At 45.2% G+C, this 24,604-nt stretch overlaps 1 protein-coding gene across 7 annotated transcripts in view; it reads right to left on the bottom strand.

The window, feature by feature from the left end:
• Positions 1 to 24,604, bottom strand: part of ADCK1 (aarF domain containing kinase 1) — a 97,791-nt gene that overhangs the window by 16,201 nt on the left and 56,986 nt on the right. For 6 of the 7 annotated variants that reach the window (XR_010303926.1, XM_064150568.1, XM_064150550.1 and 3 more), the window contains 3 exons: positions 15,247 to 15,405; positions 10,312 to 10,470; positions 4,849 to 4,965 (listed from right to left, as the gene is read on the bottom strand). Coding sequence is in view for 6 of the 7 variants with exons in the window: in XM_064150568.1 (XP_064006638.1) it covers positions 4,849 to 4,965; positions 10,312 to 10,470; positions 15,247 to 15,405 (435 nt within the window). In the remaining variant the exon portion in view is untranslated. The remainder of the gene's footprint in view (positions 1 to 4,848; positions 4,966 to 10,311; positions 10,471 to 15,246; positions 15,406 to 24,604) is intronic. The other variant, XM_064150560.1, reaches the window with a different exon arrangement.

Raw genomic sequence — 24,604 nt, 5'->3', positions numbered from 1 at the left:
CTTTTACCTGGTGTGTTTGCATAGGTCAGAAGCTGGAAATGCAGGAGGTCACTGTCCCTGCTTATCAGTGCCTTGGGAATTTTCATTAAGTTTCAGACAAGGAAAGGTAGGAGGAAACCTCTTCCCCAGACTAAATCAGTAGATACAAAGAGCAAGAAAAGCCTTTTTCCCCAGGAACAGTGTTCTTCTCCATGCTCCATTTCATCTAACACTGGAGTGTTATAAGCACAAATACTTGAGACATGAGAGGTTTCCACACTTGTGCTGACAAAGAGATCCCACCCTGGGAAATCCCACTTAAATTTCAACAGCTACGAGGCAGCAGCTCCTGCCTCTTGGCAGAAGAGTAAATCCCACACTGAAAGAGTATTTCAAGCTGCAAACCTGTCAGCCATGAGAAGGTAGCTTGCCTCTTTATTGAGCTAAGAGATACCATTCCACTGCAGAACCCATTTAGGAACAGAAGGAAGCAAAAAGCCACAGAAGGATGGGGTGACAGATGGCAATAATTGCACACAATAGCTCATCTTAAGTACCTTAGCTGTTTGCTTTCACTTCTCAGCTGGACAAAACACTTCTCCTGAGTTCTGAATCATCCACTGCTCATCACCAGGCTCTTAGTGAAGCTGAAGTACGCAGTATTGTTTCCTTCCCCTGACTCAAGTCCAAGACAGAGCAATAATGGGGGACTCTGCATTTGGCTAACTAAGCTGCCTGGTTAGCTGGAGGACATGGCATGAGAGCATCTGGTAAGCTCCACAGTTCTCATAGCCTGCTGATCCAGCAGCCTCTGTAGTGACAATGAGAGCATCCACAAGGAGGGACAGTGACAACCCAAGCAGTGGATCGGAGATAATGAGAAGACAGACAAGGTCTCTCTAATTAAATTGGATAAAATCAAAATGGGTGCAAAACAAGCCCCTTAGTAAGAGACTTTTTAGTATGTTGTGTAGGGATAGGACTAGAAGGAACGGAGCAAAACTAGCAGTGGGTAGACTCAGATTGGATGTTAGGAAAAAGATCCTCACTGTGAGGGTGGTGAAACACTGGAACAGGTTGTCCAAGGAAGTGGTGGGATGCCCATCCCTGGAATTTTTTAAGGCCAGGCTGGATGGGGCTCAGAGCAACCTGATGTGGTGTGAGGTGTTCCTGCCCATGGCAGGGATGTTGGAACTCGATGATCTTTGAAGCCACTTCCAACCTGTGATTCTGTGAAGCCACTTGAGATTCTCTCTAGAAGTCCATGCTCTACATAGCCTTGCAATGCTTTCTTCCCCCCTGCAAATAGTATGCTATAAACATCGTGAGATCTCCTTAGTCTGTTTTCACTCCCTCCCCTTTCTACCCACCTCTGTCAAATGTATCTTCCTAACCAAAACTGTGAACTCTCCTGTGTCTTAAAACAAGAACAGCCTAGGTTCTACGTGTCCCCCTTAACCCTGTCATGGCCCTGTCTTCTCTCAAAACTCAGGCCAGCTCATTTCTTGATAACTCTTCTCTCCAGGCTTCCCTCCCACTGTCAATATCCTAGCTGCATGCTCATCCTCAGCTACACTTGCACATGAGTAAGTAACTGTTCCACAGGCAGATATTTCAGTGTTTGCACTTGTCTTTAGAAATCAAAGCCTTCTCTGATTAAATGCCATTACAATCCAGCGCTTGCACGGATCCAGAGAGATTAATGTGCTTTTGGGCAGCTTTAATGATAATCCTGCTACAGACGGTATTAAGTAAATGTCAGTAACCTGGTTTGAAGGGAGCTTTCACCTCAGGGATCCTTTCCATTTAGAGGAGAGAGGCTCAGCTTGCTTTTCAAGGCTGCATTGTCAGACAAGAGAAATCCTGCTTAGTGAAAACTCTTCTTCCTCCACCCAGTAAAACAAAATGGAGTATAACAATAGAGGGGTCAACAGATAAACAGACTGAGGTGATTTATAGGTAGCTAATGCATCTCTTGAAAGCCAGAATCTTATAAGCCATGTCATAGGCCTGAAACTCCTACTCATGCTCCCTTCAGCGTTCAATGCCTTTTGCTCAGTTTACCACCACAGCCGTGCAGTTCTTTACCCACAGTATTAAGAGCAGCAACTGATAATGGACCTTGGTCATATTTGTCCCCACCTGCTGCACCTTGCCAGAAGAGAGGTCTGGAATGTGCACTGCTTCTACCTCATTTTACAGTGCTCATCATAACAGACCTCACTGACCATCACATGATTCTGACAGGCTTGGTGTTCCCTCCTTTCTAGTGTTGCTTTATTGATAATCAGTAAAAATTAATCATTAAATTTGGGGTGTGAGGAGAGCAAAAGAAGAAAGAACAGCTCAATGAAGGCACTGGGAGTGTTGGCACAAACTCAGTCCTGCTACTGAGATGAGTAACATCCTGTATGTGACAGATTGTCAGATCCTCTGAAGCTTCATCTTTGCAGTAGAAGTCATCTGCTGCTGACTTCTTTTTATATTACATCTTAGACACCGTTTAGAGACCAGCTCAGAATCAACAAAATATGGGGCTTCCTTGCTGCACAGAACCTACTGTGCCAAAATGTCATGAAAATTATCTTCCTGAAGGCATGACCAAAAAAATTAGATGAATTTTCACCCAGTCTCTCTCATATTGGAAGAAAAAGCCTCTGCAAGCTAGAAGAACTGAAATTATCTGCTTTTCTACTTTATTTTAGCACACATTGGCAGAAAATATCCCACTAAAAGGCTGAAGTCATTGAATTCTCCACCCCGACTGCCTGAAGAAAGCTGCAGAAGTTTGCAACAGATGTTCTTCCCCAGGCTTCTCCAAACAACTTTACTATCTCCAGCAATTTGAGAAAATCCAAGGAAGCAGCTGAATTTCCACTATCCTAACTACCTTGATCTTACAATGAATCTGCTGTTCAAGCACTGTGAGGAAGCACAGCTCTGCACATAGATACTGTTCAAAAGTCTTCCTGCTAACACACCAAAACAAGTCTTCCTGACTGTTTCAGCACTTGAGGAATATTCACTGCTGTATCTGAGTGCTGTGGGCTGGGTCTGATCTGTCTTCACTGCAGAAAAAAAGGCTAGGATTAACTCAAATTAATCAATCTCTCACTTTTGACCAGCTGATTGCTCCAGGTGAATGGAGCTGACTGTGAGTTCTCTCATGGATGGGGCCCTTTAAATCTCTCTTGGTAGTAAATTCCACAAGCTGCCATGCTCTCAAGAGTTATACTATACCATTCTTTGTGGACCAGATGCATTAAAGCACTTACCTTGGTAAATACAAAGCAAGATCATCAGCACAAAACAGAGGAGGAACTGTGTCTACCTCTAATCAGCTGACAATTACTTCTGTGATGCCCTCATGAGAGGGAAAAGCTAAAACAGTGACACAAACACTCCAAATACTTCCAGATGGGGACATGAGAGACTACAGTATACATAGGTGACATTCTATTAATTTAAGAAGTCCTCTGAAAATGGACCAGACATCTTGCAGGGAAGAAAGCATCACTCAGGATTACCCATGGACCTTGGCTTGTTCATCACAGTTACAAAACCTACTTTAACCTTAACTTTTCCGTCCTGTGTTTCAGTGGAGAAAAACACAAAAGCCTTTCTGTCTGCAAAGGCTACTAGAAAATATCTCACTGGCTTCTGTAAGAGCAGAGGAAGAGGTGAAGAGAAACAGGCAGGCTACTCTGTCCTCCACCTGCAATTTGGCTGAGTAATTCAGGCAGAGAAAAAGCCACGTGCTGACAAAGGGAGGCAGCTAAGAAGATGCAGTTAGCATTCCCTCCCCTTGTGGGGCATACCAAACTCAACCTCACATTTCCTCCCCCTTGAGAGGTCTTTGGCATGTCTCTAACAGATGGCATGTGAACTTTGCCATGGATAGAAAGGGGGCAGAGAGCAGGAAGAGCAGAGAGACAGAGGAACTTTCAGATTTCAGAGATAAGTGGATGGACGAACTAAGTACAATTGATTTTATGCCGCAGCTCTTTGATAGCCAGTCAACCAAGTGCAGCTTTGAGGCTCATCGACAGGGCACAAGGGAAGCAGCAAGCAGCAATGCCTCAATCAGCACTCACTGACTAGAAGGGTCCAATGGCTGAAAACCCTTTCACTAGGCATCTTCCCAACCCTTCTGGGATGTAATGCCTTCTTTTCCTCAAGAATCCTTCAGCCACAGAGAATTCAAAGTGCTATTCTAACTTCACGCCTCACATACAAACTCTTTCACTCACTGGAAAAACACAGTCTCTCTGAAGCATGGAGGCTGTTTAATGAAGGGCTGCAAAACTACACAGCAGTGTAGGACCAGGAAGCAAAGAAGTAAATCACTGCATCCAAAAGGAGATTTTGGAAAACAGAAGAAAACAACGTATTATGCAGAGCACCATGGCTGAGAGCTCCAGCACTCTAATAAATGATCATGTAAAACCTGTGCCTCCTGCATAAGGTGATAGCTGCATTTGTCCAGGAGAAAGTAAATGGAGGAGAGGGAGAGAAGAGAGACAAAAAGAAGCAGAAGCTGAAGTTGTTCCTTCAGGAGAACAGGAACCACCATCTTGGAACAAACTGTGGGTGTATGTGATGTAAGAGCTGGTCATCTTTCACTGTCTGACTCTCTGAAGATCTTCTGTGCAGCATACAGTAGAGTGTCCCCCAAAAGAGGTTATGGACTTTTCCCAGAAACACAAGAATTGAGATATTTTAGATTGATTGCTCTGTTCACACTTGCATGTGTTCTTCTTTCTGTCCCCTCCTGTCCTGTTAGCCTCTGCTTTGTGTCAGTGTCAGCTGATGTCTACACCAGCTTTGCAATGTCTACCTCACCCAATTCAGAGATGACTGAGAAACTACCTCATTGACATTGATGCCATTCCTCTCCATGTAGGCCCTGTCATTCACTTGTCCCCCTTCCATAAATTCCATGAGAAGGACACGCCTTGATGAGAGCTCCCAGTAGATCCTGGGGACCTGAAACAGGAACAGATGGGTTAGGTCAAACAACAGGTCGGGAAAGCAAAGAGAATACATCACACAGCCCATAAATGGAGTAAAATTGGAACAGGCTAATATAAGGACTTGTTTTTTTATCTGATAACAAGAGAGAAATCCATTTATAGGCCTCTTCCCTAGGAGAGCAGCAGCGTGTGCAAGGATAACACATCAATTCAACGACAGCAGGACATGTCCTCATGGCACATTTCTGGCCACACTCCAGAATATTTTGGTCACCTCTCTCACTTCCACTGATGTCTAAGGGCTTGATCTGCTCTGTAGCATTTCTAGCTGGGCTGCCTAACTAGTACCTATTGCAAGTTTCTCAATCATCCATTCAGGTCCTTTAGACAGGAACTGCATCTCGTTTGCAATGCCCAAGTGTGCTGGTTTGAGATTGATTGGAATACTTTAATGAGAAAAAACAGATTATAGGCTGTGAAAAGAAAATAATCATGATGTCTGCTTCACTCATAGGTTTGCTGAGATGTATAAAAGCAAGGGCACAAACACAGATAAGACAGTCTGTTGGAGTCTGTGTTTCCTCTCTGGGCTTCTGCTATTCTGCCTGGATCCTTGTAACCCAACTAATTGTTCTGCTTCTAACCCCCTTGCCAATCCTTCCAACTCACCTTGCACGTAAAGCAGATTCTGTGATAAGGTAGGAGAGTGGAAAGGTGGAAGGGTAGTTGGGAGCCCCTCCTGGGGACTCTGATTTCTGGCAGGGGCATTGCGTTCCTGTATTATTTTTAACTTATATATTTCTGTATATAGCAGTAAATATAGGTAGTACATTGTAAATATCTGCTTGTATATTGTGTTAAGCTGTGAATATAAACCTTCACTCAACTTCCAGCTGGCTGAGTCTAGCCTGGGTTGTTTCATGGTGGGGGGGAGGAGGTGGGTAACTCCCACACCATTCGCACCAGGGCCTACCTAAGCAGCACTCAAAATTATAAGCCATCATCATCGTAAAGTGTATCTTTGCAGTGCCCTGTGGAAAACAAATGCCTTCGAGCTGGCAAACTCTGCATAGTGAGGTCATCTGCAATTGAAAACCAAGGGTCACAAATAAGAGGCTTGTCACAGAAGTCCTGGGAGAGCCTTGACTATCTTACTGTCAGTGTGACACAGCAACAAGTGCAAGACGGCAAAGCACTTGTCATTCAACCCGCAGTAAATCAAGTTGAGGTGAGATAACAGTAAGAGGCCTGGTGTCACCCAGGGAGGCAGTGACACAGATGTTGCCTAGAATGGCTCCCCCTTTTCCAGCTTCCTTCTCCTGCCACATTCTTTCCACGTTGAAGCTTCTGCTATGAAGAAGCTGATGTTCCCTTTGGATATTGCTCACATCGCTGTGTTGCCCATCTCTCAAGCTGTCCAGATTTGCTTTTGCACATGGGTGAAGCCATACATCTTACCAAAGGTATAAGGGTGCTCCACACATTCCCATTACAGTTCCCCAGTACAGAGTTGCACATTTGCAGATGACACCAAGCTGGAGGCAGATGTGACTGAGTTGGAAGGCAGAAGGGCTCTGCAGCGGGACCTTGACCGCCTGGACAGATGGGCAGAGTCCAATGGGATGGCGTTCAATAGCTCCAAGTGCAGGGTGCTGCACTTTAGCCACAACAACCCCATGCAGAGATACAGGCTGGGGTTGGAGTGGCTGGAGAGCAGCCAGACAGAGAGGGATCTGGGGGTGCTGATTGATACCTGCCTGAACATGAGCCAGCAGTGTGCCCAAGTGGCCAAGAGAGCCAGTGGCATCCTGGCCTGCATCAAGAATGGTGTGGTCAGCAGGAGCAGGGAGGTCATTCTGCCCCTGTACTCTGCACTGGTTAGACCACACCTTGAGTCCTGTGTTCAGTTCTGGGCCCCCCAGTTTAGGAGGGACATTGAGATGCTTGAGCGTGTCCAGAGAAGGGCGACGAGGCTGGGGAGAGGCCTTGAACACAGCCCTATGAGGAGAGGCTGAGGGAGCTGGGATTGTTTAGCCTGGAGAAGAGGAGGCTCAGGGGTGACCTTATTGCTGTCTACAACTACCTGAGGGGTGGTTGTGGCCAGGAGGAGGTTGCTCTCTTCTCTCAGGTGGCCAGCACCAGAACAAGAGGACACAGCCTCAGGCTGCGCCAGGGGAGATTTAGGCTGGAGGTGAGGAGAAAGTTCTTCACTGAGAGAGTCATTGGACACTGGAATGGGCTGCCCGGGGAGGTGGTGGAGTCGCCGTCCCTGGAGCTGTTCAAGGCAAGGTTGGATGTGGCACTTGGTGCCATGGTCTAGCCTTGAGCTCTGTGGTAAAGGGTTGGACTTGATGATCTGTGAGGTCTGTTCCAACCCTGATGATACTGTGATACTGTGATTTTGCATTCCATAAGGAGAGAGCCAGCTGTGCAGCCCCCTCTCCTTATCTGCCCGACTCATCCATGGACTCAGGACTCACACACTGCAAGGCTCCACCACCTTGGGGCAGGATAAGAAGAATTAAGATGTGCTGTCTATCTGGTGCGACAAGAAACAGGGGAACCAGCCAGGCCACTGTAGCTCGCTGTAACTCGTGAACAAGCAACATTTGTTTTACACTCTGATTGCAGCTACTGACAGCGACTCAATCCCTCACAGACTATCTGCCTCCCGCACTGTTCCAGTCCTAAACAGATCATTTATCCAATGCCACTCACTTTTACCTCACCATATGTTCTTCATCTCATGGTTCAAAACTTCTGCCATACTTCACATGTTAACCTTGCACAGGCTTTGATACTGCAGATCTGCTATGAGCAAAGGGGATTCAGTTCTTCACAGCCTTCACACTTTCTCTGGATGTCCGTTCTTTGCAGTCAGACTGTCGAGAAGGCAAATCAAAAGAGCTTCCCAGACCATCCAGCTCACTGATACCTGCTGCCTTAGATCATTCCACATGACACTCACTTGTCTCAAGATTTACAGAGGCAAGTCAACGGGCTTGTAAAGCGCTATTGAGGCCTTTTGAGATGCCTTTCCCTCTCACAGCCAAGCTCTTCAGTGATTTTTTTTTAATTACTCAAAGATGTTTGCCTGTAATGCTAGTGCATGGAAACAATTTATCTTTGGATTTAAAAGCTCAAACAGGTTCACAGCACAAAATCTACTTCTCAGCTTTCTAGCATGTTTAGGAAAATTAATGATGCAGGAGCCCAATTCTTCTGTAGCCTTTGGGTGATGAACACGTCTCTGAATTGGCAGGTCAGACAGGAGGATCCATTATTTAGCCATCTCAAGCCATTTGTTATTGTTACACATATTGATATCATGATAGCTCCTTAACCCAGTGAGGAGGTAATTGGTTGTCTCCATGGGGATTTACTTCACAGTATCCTAGTTACAGCTGCAATGGATACAGCTCTTCAAGGTGTATCACTTCTGATAAGCGCCCACTCAGCAAAACCATTGCCTTCTGACCTTCTGTAGCCCTGGTGGCTTTTAGCTATCTGTATCTATGGGAAGACCACTGCTGCTGCAGGGCTCCAGGACTTCCCCAAACCTGGAGTCAGGTGACAAGGTGTGCTATTTTGAAGCTGGCTAGAATGTTTTGGTGAGAAGAACCAGATTACGGGCTGTGAAAGTGAAACAATGGTGATGTATAAGAACAAGAGTATAAACATAAATAAGGTATCATAGAATCATAGAATCAACCAGGTTGGAAGAGACCTCCAAGATCATCCAGTTCAACCTATCACCCAGCCCTAGCCATCAACTAGACCATGGCACTAAGTGCCTCATCCAGGCTTTTCTTGAACACCCCCAGGAATGGTGCCTCCACCACCTCCCTGGGCAGCCCATTCCAATGGCAAATCACTCTCTCTGTGAAGAACTTCCTCCTAACATCCAGCCTAGACCTCTCCTGGCACAACTTGAGACTATGTCCCCTTGTTCTATTGCTGGTTGTCTGGGAGAAGAGACTAACGCCCATGTCCAGGGCTGCATTTGTCTCTAACCTCAACCTCTGTCTTTCTGATTAATCCACCTGCTTCCTGACTCCCCTGGCTGACCCTCCATTCTTCCTTGAGGCACAAGGCAACGTCTGAGGTAAGGCAGGTGAGTGGGAGAAGGTGGAAGGGTGGTTGGGAGCCCCTCTTGGGGACTCAGGTTTCTGGGAGGGGTGTTGTGCTTCTGTATTAGCTTTTAACTTGTATATTTCTGCCTATTAACTGTATATATTGTAAGTATCTGCTTGTATATTCTGCTAAGTTGTAAATACAAAGCTTCATTCAATTTCCAGAGCTGGCTGAGTCTAGTCTGGGTGATTTCCAAAGTGTGAAGGGGGGCAGGTAACACCCAAACCACCACACAAGGATAGGCCTATATATGGAGGAAACAAGGATTAAAAGATGCACCAGTCAGTAAAGTCTAACAAAACTGACCTCATTTCAGACATTTGTCAATTACATTTTGGGACTTGTGCATAAACATGAGCTGAAAATCTCATTTTGATATGTGTATGCAGGAGAGTCCAAAGGAGAAGCCATATTTTAGTGACTTTGTGCATGTGCAAAAACAGGTACATCAGTGACTGTGCCCAGAGCACTATGCGTGCTTGGTCATACTTGTGAATGCACACAATAGAGGCTTCTGCCTCTTGCATGTCAGTAAAAGAGGTGTGTATGTGCAAGTTTCAAGACAGGATCCCACGTCCTTCCAAGAACGAGATGTGTACATGACTGTCTGTACAGGGCAAGTGATGTAAAGAGTGTCTGTGGGAAAGAACTCAGCATTGGTGCAGCTGACTCTGTGTATGAAGGTAACATGAATATATAAGCCATGGACACATGAAGTCTGGATGCTCAATTCCAGAGTGAGAATGTGCTTTTTTGCAGGAGGGAAGATCCAGGCAAGGATGCTTCCTCCTGAGATGCACACTGTCTCCAGTCCTACTTGTGGCCATCAGCTTCAGTCTAGCTTTTCTGGTTTATGCCTGTTTTTTACCCTTGGTTGAGATAAAGCCCAGGAAAAAGGTACCATCAGATGGCTCAGCAACCAGCACATAATTCACAAGTCTCTGGATAAGCTCAGAAATACTGGGAAAACAAGTTGCCAGATCCAGAGAACACTGGCCCCAAGTCACTACTCCTCATCCAGTACATGGTGCCTACACTAGGAAACTGATAAAAATGAGGCTTATCTCAGAGAAGTTTCTGGTCTGTATCAGCAGAGCAGTTTAGGATGAACAACATGGAGGGACTGAGCTTCATTCTCCCTCTATATGGTTCTGCCAAGTGGTGAATGGGGTGTGCAAGATGCATAAATGCACATATCTGTATATGGAAATATGTGTTTTCTCACCTTCAGGAAGTCAAAATTCTTGAGCATATGAGCAACTTTCTCAGCATTTCTGCCTTCATTGAGGAAATCCAGCTCCAAGGGCAGATTCTTCTTAGCTTCTTCCACCAGCCACATGAACTCAAAATCTGGAAAGATCTGCTTTACAACCAAGAGGAGAACCTGAGAAATAGGAAATGATCAGCTGCATCCTGGCTCCAAAGTCATGCGGCTCCACATAAAGCTGTTTTGTCAGGACTATTCTATCTAACTTACAGACAAAACTCCCCAATCTATGCCCCAAGTGCTTGTAGAGTTCCTGCATTATCACAACACAACACATGGTGTCATGCAACACAAATTCTGTCTTGCCTTTCCACACAGGCACATCTAACAGTTAAATGGCAGCCCAGACACCACATGGAGCCCAGCTGCCTGCTGCCTAGAAGAGAAAGAGCAAAGCCCTGGAGCAAAGACCCCCTGGCTTGATCTCACCAAAGGCACAGTCCAGGAGCAACTCTCTTCTGAGTCCTGTCTTCTTTGAGTTACTGTTAGGCTTCACTCAGGTAGCCCTCAGATACTGCTGACTTTTAGTGTTACTTCTTCCACTGCCAAGCAAGAATGTTGGTAGCACAGAAAATCCGCTGGACAGTTCACAGAAGACTGTGGCATTTGGGTATAGGTATTAGACTACACATCTCTAAAAGACACTTCTGGTGAGGGTCAGAGAGCATCTCAGCAATGCTGAGGTGGTGTTTTCCTAGTACCATATATCAACCACCTGGCATTCTCTTCTTCTTAAAAGGATTAGGTATTCTGCTACACAGGGTCTCAAAAAAAGCCCAGGCCAAGATATATCTGGAAATCTTTGCTGGGTGAAAAATGGGCAGTCCTTCCCAAAGAAAATGAAGACTATGTGATTGGATAGCATAATCAAAGCTGCACAGCAGTCAAGTATGTTTTCTGCTCTGGTGAAGGGCCAGTTTCAGAACCAGTCACAAATTTACAGGAGCTGCCAATCTGGACCACATCTTAAGGAAAAGATAACATTTTGTGCACATTTTTCCAACTACTGGGGTCATAAAATAAGAATAAACCATAAAAATGCAACCCACATTGCTGTCTGTATGTCACTTCTTCTGTACATCCATCTCAAAATTAAAATAGACTTATCAGCATGTGTTTCTGGACAGTTTCCCCTCTCAGATCTCTACCACTGAGGTGGGAATTCCTGCACTGCAGGAGGAACGTTTAAAGAACGTGCAGGAAGCTGCTATCATTGAAATGCATGGCAAGAAGTAAATTTGTGAACCATCACTGCTCCTGTTCAGCTGTGTGAAAGTGTTTTGTTCTCCAGCACTGTCTCTTACCTCTCTTATCTAAATGTAAGTTTCAAACTCGGTGTTCCATTAAAAATGTAATCACCAGGTTCCAGACACTACTGAATGATTTTCCTACTGTCATGTCTAGAGGCATAAATCCTTTCAAATCTATGTCACCCAAATGAAATGTAACCAGTGATCTTCATGAACATACACATAAACTTTATAGAGGCTGCACAATTATTTCATTGCTGTCCAACGTGAGAAAACTCATCCATTGTTTTCCTCTTTCTTGAAATGCTCTTTTGAAGCCATTTGCCAACTTGACCATCAGCAGAGACATATTTAACAAATACCTGGCCTGGCCTTTTTCTGACATCTGCCTAGCACATTGTCTTGAAATAAGTACCAATAGAAGAAGAGCAGTGAAGTACCTCCCTCTGGATTTATCAGATGCTGCACTGATTTTTAACAAGTCAGTACTGGTGTTATGAAACCTCAAATGAATTTAGGAATCTTCCACCTAGCTTTTTCAATTCAGATTCCTTCTCATTGGTCTCTAAATCAGACCATCTCCATCAATATTTAAACCAACTTTCTATCTAACTGTAATGTCTGTCTGATTCTTAAAGAACCAGACCCTCAGTGCACATCATCTGGCTTTCACTGCAGCCTACACAAAAATAGCCTCACACCAGGATATGATTATGCATGTAAGCCAGCACTCCACAAGAGACCCTTTAAAAACAAGACTGCACATGTCATGTTGTGAGCTACTTCTCCACAGATCTCAAGGATGACAAGCTAGACTGTCTGTAAAGGAAGGACAATGCTATATTGCAAAAAAGCAAATAAGCTGTTTTAGTTTCCAGTTTCCCATGAGGATTAGTCTGAAAGCAGAAACTAAAGGAACCACTCTAAAACTGTGCAAATGTGCCTGTTGATACAACCAGGAATCACAGCAGCATGGTGTAAGAGAAGATATTTTTTCTGTGATATCCACTGGTAAAAGGACAAATGTCCCGAGGTGGGTCTAGCTCTTGGCTCATTCACACTCAATTCTCTTATTGTCCTGGTCTCAAAGTCTTTTATTATCCACTCGTCCTTCTTTCTTGATTGCTTAGTTCCTACCATCCTGTCCTGGACAGGAGTGAGGGATGCCATAAGCCCCTGGAGAACTGCTGTACACAGAATCATAGAATCACAGAATCAACCAGGTTGGAAGAGACCTCCAAGATCATCCAGGCCAACCTAGCACCCAGCCCTAGCCAGTCAACTAGACCATGGCACTAAGTGCCTCAGCCAGGCTTTTCTTGAACACCTCCAGGGACGGTGCCTCCACCACCTCCCTGGGCAGCCCATTCCAATGCCAATCACTCTCTCTGCCAACAACTTCCTCCTAACATCCAGCCTAGACTTTCCCCAGCACAACTTGAGACTGTGTCCCCTTGTTCTGTTGCTGGTTGCCTGGGAGAAGAGGCCAACTCCCACCTGGCTACAATGTCCCTTCAGGTCAACATGTGTTGACTCATAAAAGCAAACTGGGCAGATCACTGCAGTCAGTCCTGAACAGGACCTGAATCAAATCCAAATCTACAGCTGGACCCAAAGCCAGTTCAAACAGTTCTGTGCTCTTAAAGAAGCACTGCAACAGGCAGATCTCATCTAAATAGGCTATCTTTATTGAACCCAACATTTTCTTTCACTCTGAGTTCAAAACAAATGCTCAGCTGCAAAAGTATGTGCTCCAGCTGGAACCAGCTGTGCTTCTTTGCAGAGTAGCCAGGATTGCTCAAAGCAGAGTGTTTTATCTGCCCAAAGAAGCTTCAGTTACATTCTCCTCTGAGCGGGTGCTGGCAGCATCTTTGATTCCTGATCTCCTGTGATGGAGAACTGTGTCACTGCATCAGCAGCACCCTGTAAAAACTAATTAGACCTCATCCAGTGTAAGGCTCCCCTCTTTGTTCCCATGGGTATGGCACTGTATGTCATATGTATAGTGCAGTAATGCACACACCACTGTATGCCAGTGGATGTGTACATTTCTGCACTATACACATGAAAATGCCTATTAGAGGAGCTTTTAGCTTTAATGTTACCATTTACAGACCTAATCCTTTGCCTCTCCTCCACCTCAGCCTTGTCCCCGTTTCCTGTTTCCTACCATATCCTGGGCATCTTTGACTACTGCAATGCAGTGACGTGCCACAGCTTTTCTCCAGTTCTCCCCTTCAACGGGAGGGAAGTTTGGGAGAAGCTACAGCATTGTACTGGGAACATGAATGAGACACACTATTCAGGAGAGGAATAGGAGACAGGCACTGAAACTTTTTTTGCCTAGCTGAATCCCTCATCTGTGTGTCTGCCTCTGTTGGATGATCCTCTCCATGTCGCAGTGTGTTTGTTTCCAGCATCAGTCAGCTCAGCACTAAGTTGCTGATCAAGGAACAAAACTAAAACACAGCAACCTCAACAACTTCAACAGTGTGTTGGATCCACACTGGTATACAACAGAAAACACACTGATCATAAAGAGTCATGTTCAAGGTAAAGGGAGTTGTCATGCTCAAGGCAAAGGGAACACAGTGGGGGTACCCAGTGACAGAACAGGAGGACACAGTCTCAAACTGTGGCAGGGCAGGTTTAGGCTGGATATTAGGAAGAATTTCCTCATGGAAAGAGCAACTGGCATTGGAATGGGCTGCTTGGGAAGGTGGTGGAGTCATCATCCCCAGAGGGGCTAAGAGGAGGCTGGATGAGGCATGGTTTAGTTAATTAGAAGAGTTAGGTGATAGGCTGGACTCAATAATCTTGGATGCCTTCTCCAACCTGGTTAATTCTGTGATTCTGCAATTCCTTGGCCACCCAGTCACAGAATCATAGAATCAGTCAGGGCTGGAAAGGACCACAAAGATCATCTAGTTCCAATCCCCCTGCCATGCCCAGGGACACCCTACCCTACATCAGATTGGCCAGAGCCTCATCCAGCCTGGCCTTAAACACCTCCAGGGATGGGGCCTCAACCACCTCCCTGGGCAAGCCCTTCCAGGCTCTCACCATTCTCATGATGAAGAGCTTCCTCCTCATGTCCAGCCTGAACATACCCATCTCCAGCTTCTCTCCATTCCCCCTAGTCCTGTCACTCCCTGATATCCCTCCCCAGCTTTTTTGTAGGCCCCCTTCAGATACTGAAAGGCCACAAGAAGGTCACTTCAGAGCCTCCTCTTCTCCAGGCTGAACAGCCCCAACTCTTTCAGTCTGTCCTCATAGAAGAGTCTTTGAATGCAAGGGCAACTGAAATCAGTTTAATCAACCAGTCAATGGTCACACAGGCTGAAGAGAGACTTCAGAACTCACATTCTAGTTCTTAAATCTCATATGGACTTATTGTGTTGTCATTCATGTTTACTGGTCATGTCATTCTGTCTTCCTTCACTCTTACTTTCTTGTTCAGCTTCTCCTCCCATACAATCAGCTGCACTGTAGTCCTCATCAACTTTCTGTATTATTCCCATTAAGACAGCACTCACAAGCTACAGGATGGTGGTACTACACTGGCTTTATATCATAGGTACATGCATCTCCCACACAGTTCAACAGCACCTACTCTGTGAATCAAGTCAGTAGCTAGTTTTACCTCCATAAGCAAAATATCCTTGGAGCTCTGAGCTTGGACCTTTGGGTGCTGGATTTTCACTGCCACCGTTCTTCCATCCTGCAGAACTGCCTTGTGCACCTGGGCTAGTGATGCTGCTCCCAAAGGAGTGTCCTCGAAACTCATGAAGAGCTCTTCTATCTGCCAGGAAAAGAGACAGAGGTATCAGACACTACCCTAAGGAAAGCCCTATCCAAAGGCCCAATACTGTGGAAGCCAAAGCTGAGGAGGCTCAGCTCTTCGATTCTTCATCTCACAAGACCCGTGCCTTGTCACTGCTTACCTCCTTGTGAAACCTGCCAAGGATGGAAGTGCTCTGGAGATACTCCATTTATAGAAACCTGTGGCAGACCCTAGCAGCACATTTCACCTAAGATATGGAATGTCCAGGCAGAAAGCAAGGGATGCCTCCACACTGCCCTGTAAATGGGTTGCAGCAATAACAGTCAGCATCCATGCTGTGTGCAAAACTCAACAGCTGTCCCTTTGCACATATTTCTTTTGCAGATAGTTAATGCCACCTACCATCACCCCCTGAAACCTTACAGTGCATTGTTCCCAGCATTACAGCAGGATCAGTGAGCTTATTTGGTCAAAGCAAGCACAATGAGGAGCAGCGGTAAGGGGGTGGGCAGGGGAACAAAAGTTGCAGTTTGCAGCTTTGATGATTTGCCCTGAAAATATGTTTGGTTTTGTGTCCTGATTCCACTAGATTGAATCAAGAGTCAGGTTTCTATCCAGGCAAGAAGCATTTTTGGGAAGACTGCAGCACCCAATTCAGTGAGAACAAGGCTGACAAGACACCACATTGTTGTTTATGGCCAGCCATGGTATGCAGGTCTCCATAGTTATGAAGGTCTTCAGCAGCTTTATATCAGCCAGACGCTAGAGCTAGGAGAAGCAAAAGCCAGGGTAGCTGACTCAAGCTGGCCTACAGAAGTATTCCATACCCTAAACATCACACTCACTGTAAAGGCAATCCCTGGATAGTCTCACCCATCATTCTGCTCCCAAAGGTGACCTTCCTGTTCACTGCGACCCTCAATGTTTTCACCGGAGCTGTGGTGCTCACAGCACTTGACACATTGCATCCACTGGAAGTGTAAAGCTCACAACCACTGCACTGCCTGAGGACAACCTTGTGTACTTTGTTAATATTAAGTGGGTTTATTATTTTATTTTATTAAATCTGCTTCCATTTCAGTCCATGTGTGCCTTTCCTTTACCCTTTTCCTCTTCCTGGGGATATGAGGTATCACTGGGTAACAAAACAACTGGCTAAACAAAGACAGCATGATAGACTTTCTCACACATCCAATCGAAGTAACCAGAAAAAGCACCAAATGGGGACAGCAAAGCACTTCGTGGGCAGCAGAGGGTTTATTAGCAGCTCTGACAGTGAAATACAGGACTAGACTATAATGAAAGTTGCAGATGAAGAAATAGATTTAACAAGTGAATGTCCAGAAAGGAGAAATCCAGACAGCCATGAGTGTGGCAATGGGAGGTGGGCAAAGGCATAACACAGCACCCTGCTAGAGACCCTCAATGCAGCACTGGGCAGCTTGAGCTCTAGAAATGCTATCAGCACAGTAGTGCAGTATCAGCCTATTGACTAGATCTGCACCAGTAGTTAGCTCAGAGGGAGTGTCAACACAGTTATGAAACTTGAGGCATGGAGCTAGTTCATGTGATGCTGGTCGAGGGTTTCTGTCCTGCTCTGCAGAGCAAAATGCAAATAAGCTCTGAGGTATCAATAAGTCAACAAAGGGAACCTGTCCCACTCTTCCCGCACGCTGGACTGGTTTCGAGCAAGCAGCTGAGAAGCTTCTAATTTATGCAGTATCAAAAAAGAAAGAATGTCAGTGCATTTTTGTAACCTGCTTTTTAAAAGGTAATTAAAGATGGGAGCTGCAGAGAGCTAGTAATTAAGTATGAATAAAGACTTTCTAAGCAAAGTCTTCATGCAAAGCATTTGAAGGAATATTCTTTTTGCTGACAACGGAGAAAAATACGATACAAGGAGCAGACTGTTCCCTCCTGCAGCTGCCAGGGAATGAGCCTACTCCCACACCACCCTACCCCTCTCCCAGCACCTTCTACAGAAAACGATTGCTAGCAACAAACTGGAGCATTTGCAGCAATTAGATTCCAACAGAGACTCAGCTGCCTCCAGTAATTCACTAGGAAGGTGCATTTTATTTATTTAATTAATTCCCTTTGGTCCTGGCAGCAAAATCAATTAAGTAAAAACAACTGCGTTTAAAACAACTAGTTATGTGGTTTTTAATTACAGCAGGTCCATAATTCAAACCTATTGACATTCAGGCCTCAAGAGAGAAAAGGTTTTTTCTCTCTTTAACCCCCACCCTTTTTTCCTAACTCCCAAGGATTTTCTCTCTTTAACCCCCACCCTTTTTTCCTAACTCCCAAGGTTTTTCTCTCTTTAACCCCCACCCTTTTTTCCTAACTCCCAAGGTTTTTCTCTCTTTAACCCCCACCCTTTTTTCCTAACTCCCAAGGTTTTTCTCTCTTTAACCCCCACCCTTTTTTCCTAACTCCCAAGGTTTTTCTCTCTTTAACCCCCACCCTTTTTTCCTAACTCCCAAGGATTTTCTCCCTTTAACCCCCACCCTTTTTTTCCTAACTCCCAAGGATTTTCTCTCTTTAACCCCCACCCTTTTTTCCTAACTCCCTTCTGAATTTGGAGGCTCTTGTTCCAGTTTAGTAAAAAGGAAGACTATCTATCAGCTGAAGACAGGGTATATTAAGAGGAAGAGAATTTAAACATATTGGGCTACAACATCCCATAAGGAAGGAAAAGTGCAAACAGAGAATTTGTCCCAGGAGGTTGAGACAGTGCTTTCTTCAACTCTCTCACTATCCTACATACTCATATTTAAAGGAAGTACCCTTAACAGAGTAGCACACAATTTTGCTGGTTTGCCATAGGGGTGGTGACAGCCCCCAAGCACAGAACTGGGAGTTTACTGGCCTGAATCCAGCCAGGTACACTTATAATAACACCACCACATATAAATTGGATAAAACTCTCTACTCTGGATTTCAGAAGCTTTTAATTGCCTGTGCAGTCAGTTCAACCATCTTCACCAGTACTGAACACATGCAGAGGGAGGAAAAAGAACTGTGCACAGTCCCTCTGGCAGGAATAATACAGACAATATTCTTATGTCACTACATTTTCTAAGGAGACATCATTTGTAGACAGCTGTCTCTGGAAGTCCTTTTGGGCAGAAGTATTTCATTTAAAAACTTAATATTTAAAACATGAAAGTAAGGTTAGCAGTCACAGAGCCAGCCCAGCTGCCCTGCTGCAATTCAAGAGGGAATCTGTGCAGACCTGCAGGCTGCAGGTGAAGGCAGCAAGGTGAAGGACTGCGACAGGGCTCGCAAACTGACTGCTCCCCCAGGAGCATAAGGGTAGAGTGTGCATGTGGGGGAGGGAGCAGATCATAGCCAGGCCATTACATGAGCAGCTGTGAGGCTGAGATAAAGCTGCAGCACAATTACAGCTGGGTTCCAGGACCCCCTACTTAGCAAATCACCCTCATTCATTATGAAATTCTCCTTTCACAGCTCACTGGAAAGGCGCTGTGCCTCTGATGCAGGTTGTACGCCCCAGACAGGCTAAAGCATGCAAGAGCCTGTATGACTTGGAAGCAGAGGTGTGTGAGCCTCCCATCCTGCCTGACAGAGAGCAGGGTCCTTCCCAAGCAGGCTGCAGGCTCTTCCTGTTCACAAGCACCGAGCTAATAAATGCCTTTAACGAAAACTCTAACCATGGTTTTGGGATGCATAATTAGCAAGCAAAGGTCTAGGACAGTCTCAGAGCCCAGCTGATATGGAACTCTCAAACTTCTTTCAGGCCACAGCTGGTCTCAAAGGGCCTTGTCAAACTGGCTCTTTCCATCTGTAATCCTGGCAGGAGATGAAACAAGTATAGCTTCCAGACAGGTTTGATAAAGGTTTAAAAGGGAAAAGGAATTTTAGGGCTGCTCTTTTAAAGAGAAGCAGGACAGCCAGCTGCAGGTTTACAGCTGTACAGGTGAGCAGAGTCCCTGCACGCAGTATTTTCCCTCATTAGCCTTCTGCACAGCCAGCTCCCATCAGGTATGTGCTCAACCAGCAAATGAAGGTGCCAGTGTACTTCACTGGCTGGAAACAGAGTCCTCACCATTTAAAGGATGAAGCTTGCTTAATTTTAAATATGCAAAATCTTCTCATGATTGTTGGCATTAGTATGCACATCTCAGGGACAAAAGCTAACAGGATCTACTACTTAGGTGCTTATTAGTATGTATTTGTGCTGAGGTTGCACCTAGAGACCCTCACTAAGCCCAGAGTGCTGTTGTACAAGGTGCACAACCACTGCAGGCCCTGCACAAACTCAGCTTTCCAGGACTCCCCAGCTGTCTCCTACAGGCCTCCTCCTCACATGCTGAAGTGCCTTCCCAAAGCACACAATAGTCTGCCTGAGGCCTGTGGCATACACCAGCTGATGCTGCAATGCTGAGTATCAGAATGCCTCAGTACTTTTTTTTTTTGACTCTGTCCTTAAACACTGAGGAAGTTGCTGAAAGTCAATTGGATTTAAGCTCCCAAATCCCGAGTCCTTTCTGAAAGTATTACCTTACATGACCTGCCCAGCATGTTCTGAGAAGCCTTTGACAGAGCTGGGATTTAACCCAGATATCCCAAGTTCCAGCCTGATGTCTTAATCTCCAAACCATAAACGTTAAATGTGCGTGTCTTGCTAGCTAATTTCTTTTGAAATACACTGCCTCTTAATCCCAACCTTTTTATATCCATGTGCTGCAGCAAATGATCAAATATTACTGCTTGGTTTCAACCTGACCACTCCAGAGAGAGGTATATTCCCTTCCCTCTCCAGAAAGGCTGCTAACAAGGTACCCTGGAGCAGTAGCTGAAATTATGGAGTCCCTTCCTGATCCAGTGATTTCATCCTGAGTGGAATGTGGTGGCTGTGCTCTGGCATAGTGACCACAGCAGATGAAGCATCATGTCACATGTCACTAGTCTGTTCAGGACAAATTTAGGATGGACTGAGATGAAGGACCATTAACAGAAGATAGAGCCTTTTTAGCTGGCTACCTGAACCTCTTGCAGCACAGTTCTCCAGACCCCTGTATATGGTACAGCCAGAATAAGGCCAATATGGAGTGTAAGTAAGAATATTTTGCATTACAAATCCTATCCAGGAGTTTTCCATAAGTTTTCTGTTACAGTTTTGAAACTTCCAGTTTCCCACAATCACTTATGAAGAACCTTTCCTCTACTCCCTCCCCGGTGAGGTGGTGGAGTTGCCATCTCTGGAGCTGTTCAAGGCAGGATTGGACGTGGCACTTGGTGCCATGGTCTAGCCTTGAGCTCTGTGGTAAAGGGTTGGACTTGATGATCTATGAGGTCTCTTCCAACCTTGGTGATACTGTGGTACTGTGATACTCTGCCACAGCTGAACCAGTCCAGTACAGGGGGCCATCAGCAAGGAGTGTTTCAAATGCTCAGCACTTCCCAGGGGAAGAGTCCTTCACCAAAGCATTTTGAAAACTCCCTTCAAACCTTTTCTGGGATTTCAAAGGACTCTTCATCCTGGAAAGATAGACAATGGGAAGGGAATGCCACAGAGCTCTACGAAATTACTTCTGTCATGGAAAACGGGATTGGGAATGCTCATTCACTCCACCGAAGAACTTGAAGGCAACAAATTGTCACTTAGGACACAAGATTACCATATGGCAGGAGTAAAACAAGCAAAAGGCAAGGTTGGATGTGGCACTTGGTGCCATGGTCTAGCCTTGGGCACTGTGGTAAAGGGTTGGACTTGATGATCTGTGAGGTCTCTTCCAACCTTGGTGATACTGTGATACTGTAAAAAGCAGTACTCTTTTTTCCCCAGACCAATTAACCTGGGCAACTTATTGCCACAGAACATTATGAATACCAGAAGTCCAACTGGGTAGATAAGTCACTGAAGAAAATCCATCACAAGTTATTAAGCAAGATACAATCTCTAGCCCAGGAAATCTAACCTTCGGATTACTGGAACCAGGAAGATTGATACCAGGCAAAGCTTAACTGAATTACTGCCTTGCTTTTATAGCCTTTGTCTCTTAGCCAATATTGGCTACAGTTAGTGGTAGAGTGGTGGGTTTCATTTTTCTGTCTGATCTGTACAGTCATCCTTATGTTCTTTCCTATCTCTTCTTACCAAACTGACCAGTGGTCATGGCAGCAGCATGGACAATGCAGGAACTGTTTCAACAGCCTGGGACTCACTTGTTGTTTGACAGCCTAGAAAGTAGCTGAGGGATCCCGTAAGATTCTGGGAGTCTTGCATTTTGTACTTGAAGATAGCAATGTATGGGATGTCCTGCTATTTTAGAAGGGTCTGACTAGGCAACATGTGATCAACTTGAACTTCTCACCTCCACGATACTCATCACAGGTCATGAGGCAACAGAGCTTCATTAACAGTACTGTGTTGTGGCCTGCAGTCTTCTAACATTTTGATGTTGTGCACAGGAAGATGCAAGTGGGAGAGGAAAGCTAAACCCATTCAAGACAAAGGGAATTATAGACTTGGGAGACAAACACGTGCCAGAAGCAGACAGAAAGAAAGTGATTACAGTGGGTAGATTTTGCACATCTCCCTGTGCTGCAATTCTCCAATGGAGTTCCCCTGACAAGGCAACATGAGTCATCCATTTATTCCATTCCTGACAGAGACAGCACTGAATAGTCCACTCTTAATCATGGCTACATGGATAGTGGTTTGCCAAGGTAAGCTGAGCTCAATCTACAGGAGCTTTCCGAGATTTACACAGGACTCATGCGGTCTGCAGCATGGGGCACTGTCAAAGTGGGATTTGTGAACGTGTACCAATACAATATGAGTCTGGGAAGACAGTAGGTTTCCATGGGGAGTTTTGAGGGCTGCATCTGCCATCTTAACACTGCTTAGTACAATGTCCCCTCTGTTTCACGTGGCAGAATAACTTAAGAGTTACTCAGTTCTATATCTGATACATTTCTAAGGATTCTGTCTCCCAGCACTCTTGGAATTCACTTTATTGACAATAGGATCTCATTGCTCTCAGAAATATGTCAGCCTTTCCTGGAGTGGGTTTAGGAAATGTGGACTTCATCCTAGGCTGGTCACCTTTTCAAGACCATAACTGTCCATGGCACAAAGGACTTACCAATCCCTGCAAACCTGTCAAACCAAAGGCTCTACGAGTGAGAAAATGTTACCTCTGAGTAGAGCAATCTATTTCCCAGAGAGCAAATGAGGGTTTTTTCCATTGTCCCAGCCCTTCAATCCCCACTACAAAAACAAAATGTCACAGTGTTGCTCCAAGAATTATTAAGACAGCAAAAACTGAAAGATTAGATTTATCACAGCAGACAGTGGATTATGAAGAATAATTCATCAAACGTCAGAACAAACAGCCCACAATTTACAGACGGCTTTGTGGAGTCAGTGAAATCTGATTGGACTTCTCCCCACCTAATGAATGCCAAACCTAATTGATGGTTCCTAAATGCATCTGTCAAAAACAAGTATTTATTAACTCAATGTTTTTAATAACACTGTAGATATATAGGGAATAGTGGCTTTGTTCTGAATGGGTTCCCTAGCGTTCAAACACGTGCAAGTGCGCACATACAGAGAGGCACGCACTGCACAAATGCATAGGTAAAAGGTGTGCACTGAAACTCTTAGGTACAGCTTTCTACACTAAATCCCTGCATCTTTCAGTGCACAGGATGAAAAAGCAACGTGGTCCACCTCAAGGGGAGTGGCGTCCACTTAGAATTTGCTAGAGCTGAGCTCTAATGCCGTCTCTCTGTGATATCTCACACCATGCTGCAGAGCTCATGTACAGATGAGCAGAATTAGGGCTGTCCAATTAGCTGTGAGGCCTCATTTCGTTTCTAAGGACCAAAATTCTAACAAATATATATATTTTTAAGCTTATCTGTATAATTCATACACCTAGCAGTCACTATACACACAGGCAAAGACAGCAAACTTCAGCTGCCAGTGGTATACATTTGCTCCTGGCATGCTGATCACTGCTGACTTGGTGTATCACTGCTAGTGGTTTATCACAGCTAATGTTGTACCACAATAGCACAGCATCAGAGCTGTCCATCAACTATCAGCCTTTCTTCTGGGAAAGGGCTGTGAGACAGCTTACCTGTTATTTCTACCTGGTACCACTTTGGTACTCTGCATTCCACTACCAGCTATATCACTTAGAATCTTCTCTAAGATCCTACCAACAGCATTTCCCAGAGTTAAGCCATGCATCTTACAGAAAATGAACTCTGCTAAAGGAACAATTCTTCATCGCATCATCTATAGACCAAAGTTGGCTCACTCATTCACTGCCTGTTGATAGAATCATAGAATGGGCTGGGCTGGAAGGGATCTCCAAAAGTCACCCACTTCCAACCCCTCTGCAGTAAGCAGGGACATCCTCAACTAGATCAGGTTGCCCAGAGTCCTGTTGAGCCTCACTTTGATACCTAGGACTCCAGCTATTCCTTGTTCTGCTCACCTATAGAATCATAGAATCAACCAGATTGGAAGAGACCTCCAAGATCATCCAGTCCAACCTATCACCCTGCCCTATCCAATCAACTAGACCATGGCACTAAGTGCCTCATCCAGTCTTTTCCTGAAGACCTCCAGGGACGGTGCCTCCACCACCTCCCTGGGCAGCCCATTCCAATGGGAAATCACTCCCTCTGTGAAGAACTTCTTCCTAATATCCAGCCTATACCTACCCTGGCACAACTTGAGACTGTGTCCCCTTGTTCTATCATCTTCTTTAGCCTCTTCTGGATAGCCATGCAGTGGGAAAGCCTACATGAAGGGATAGCAATGCAGTGGGAAAGCCTACCCTTTTTTTTATCTCATTCATCCACTGAACTGTACAGTAACAGTATCAGTCTACCTGCTATAGTATTCTAATTGTTACAGAACCATACTTTAAGGAAAAGTGCCTTTTTTTCCATTCCTGATGGCTCTTGCTTCTCTGTGCTCAGACACACTCATGGTAGGCTCATTTATTTTCTTGAGTAAAGTCAGATCCTTAAGACAAGACAGAACTGTCTGAGAATATCACTCATCCTGGATCGAAACCAATCTCAGTAGTGACAGCTACAACAGGCGGTAACAGCAAGGAGCAGACAGACCCAATGTACATCTCCCGAGATCCTACCTGTGAGGTGGACCTCATCACCCAACTCTGTGAAGGGTAAGCCAGTTACCCATGGTTCCCACAAAAAA

Source organism: Pogoniulus pusillus, chromosome 1, assembly GCF_015220805.1.
Source record: "Pogoniulus pusillus isolate bPogPus1 chromosome 1, bPogPus1.pri, whole genome shotgun sequence".
NCBI classification, from domain to species: Eukaryota; Metazoa; Chordata; class Aves; order Piciformes; family Lybiidae; genus Pogoniulus; species Pogoniulus pusillus.
This window is presented reverse-complemented; position numbering and strand designations above follow the sequence as displayed.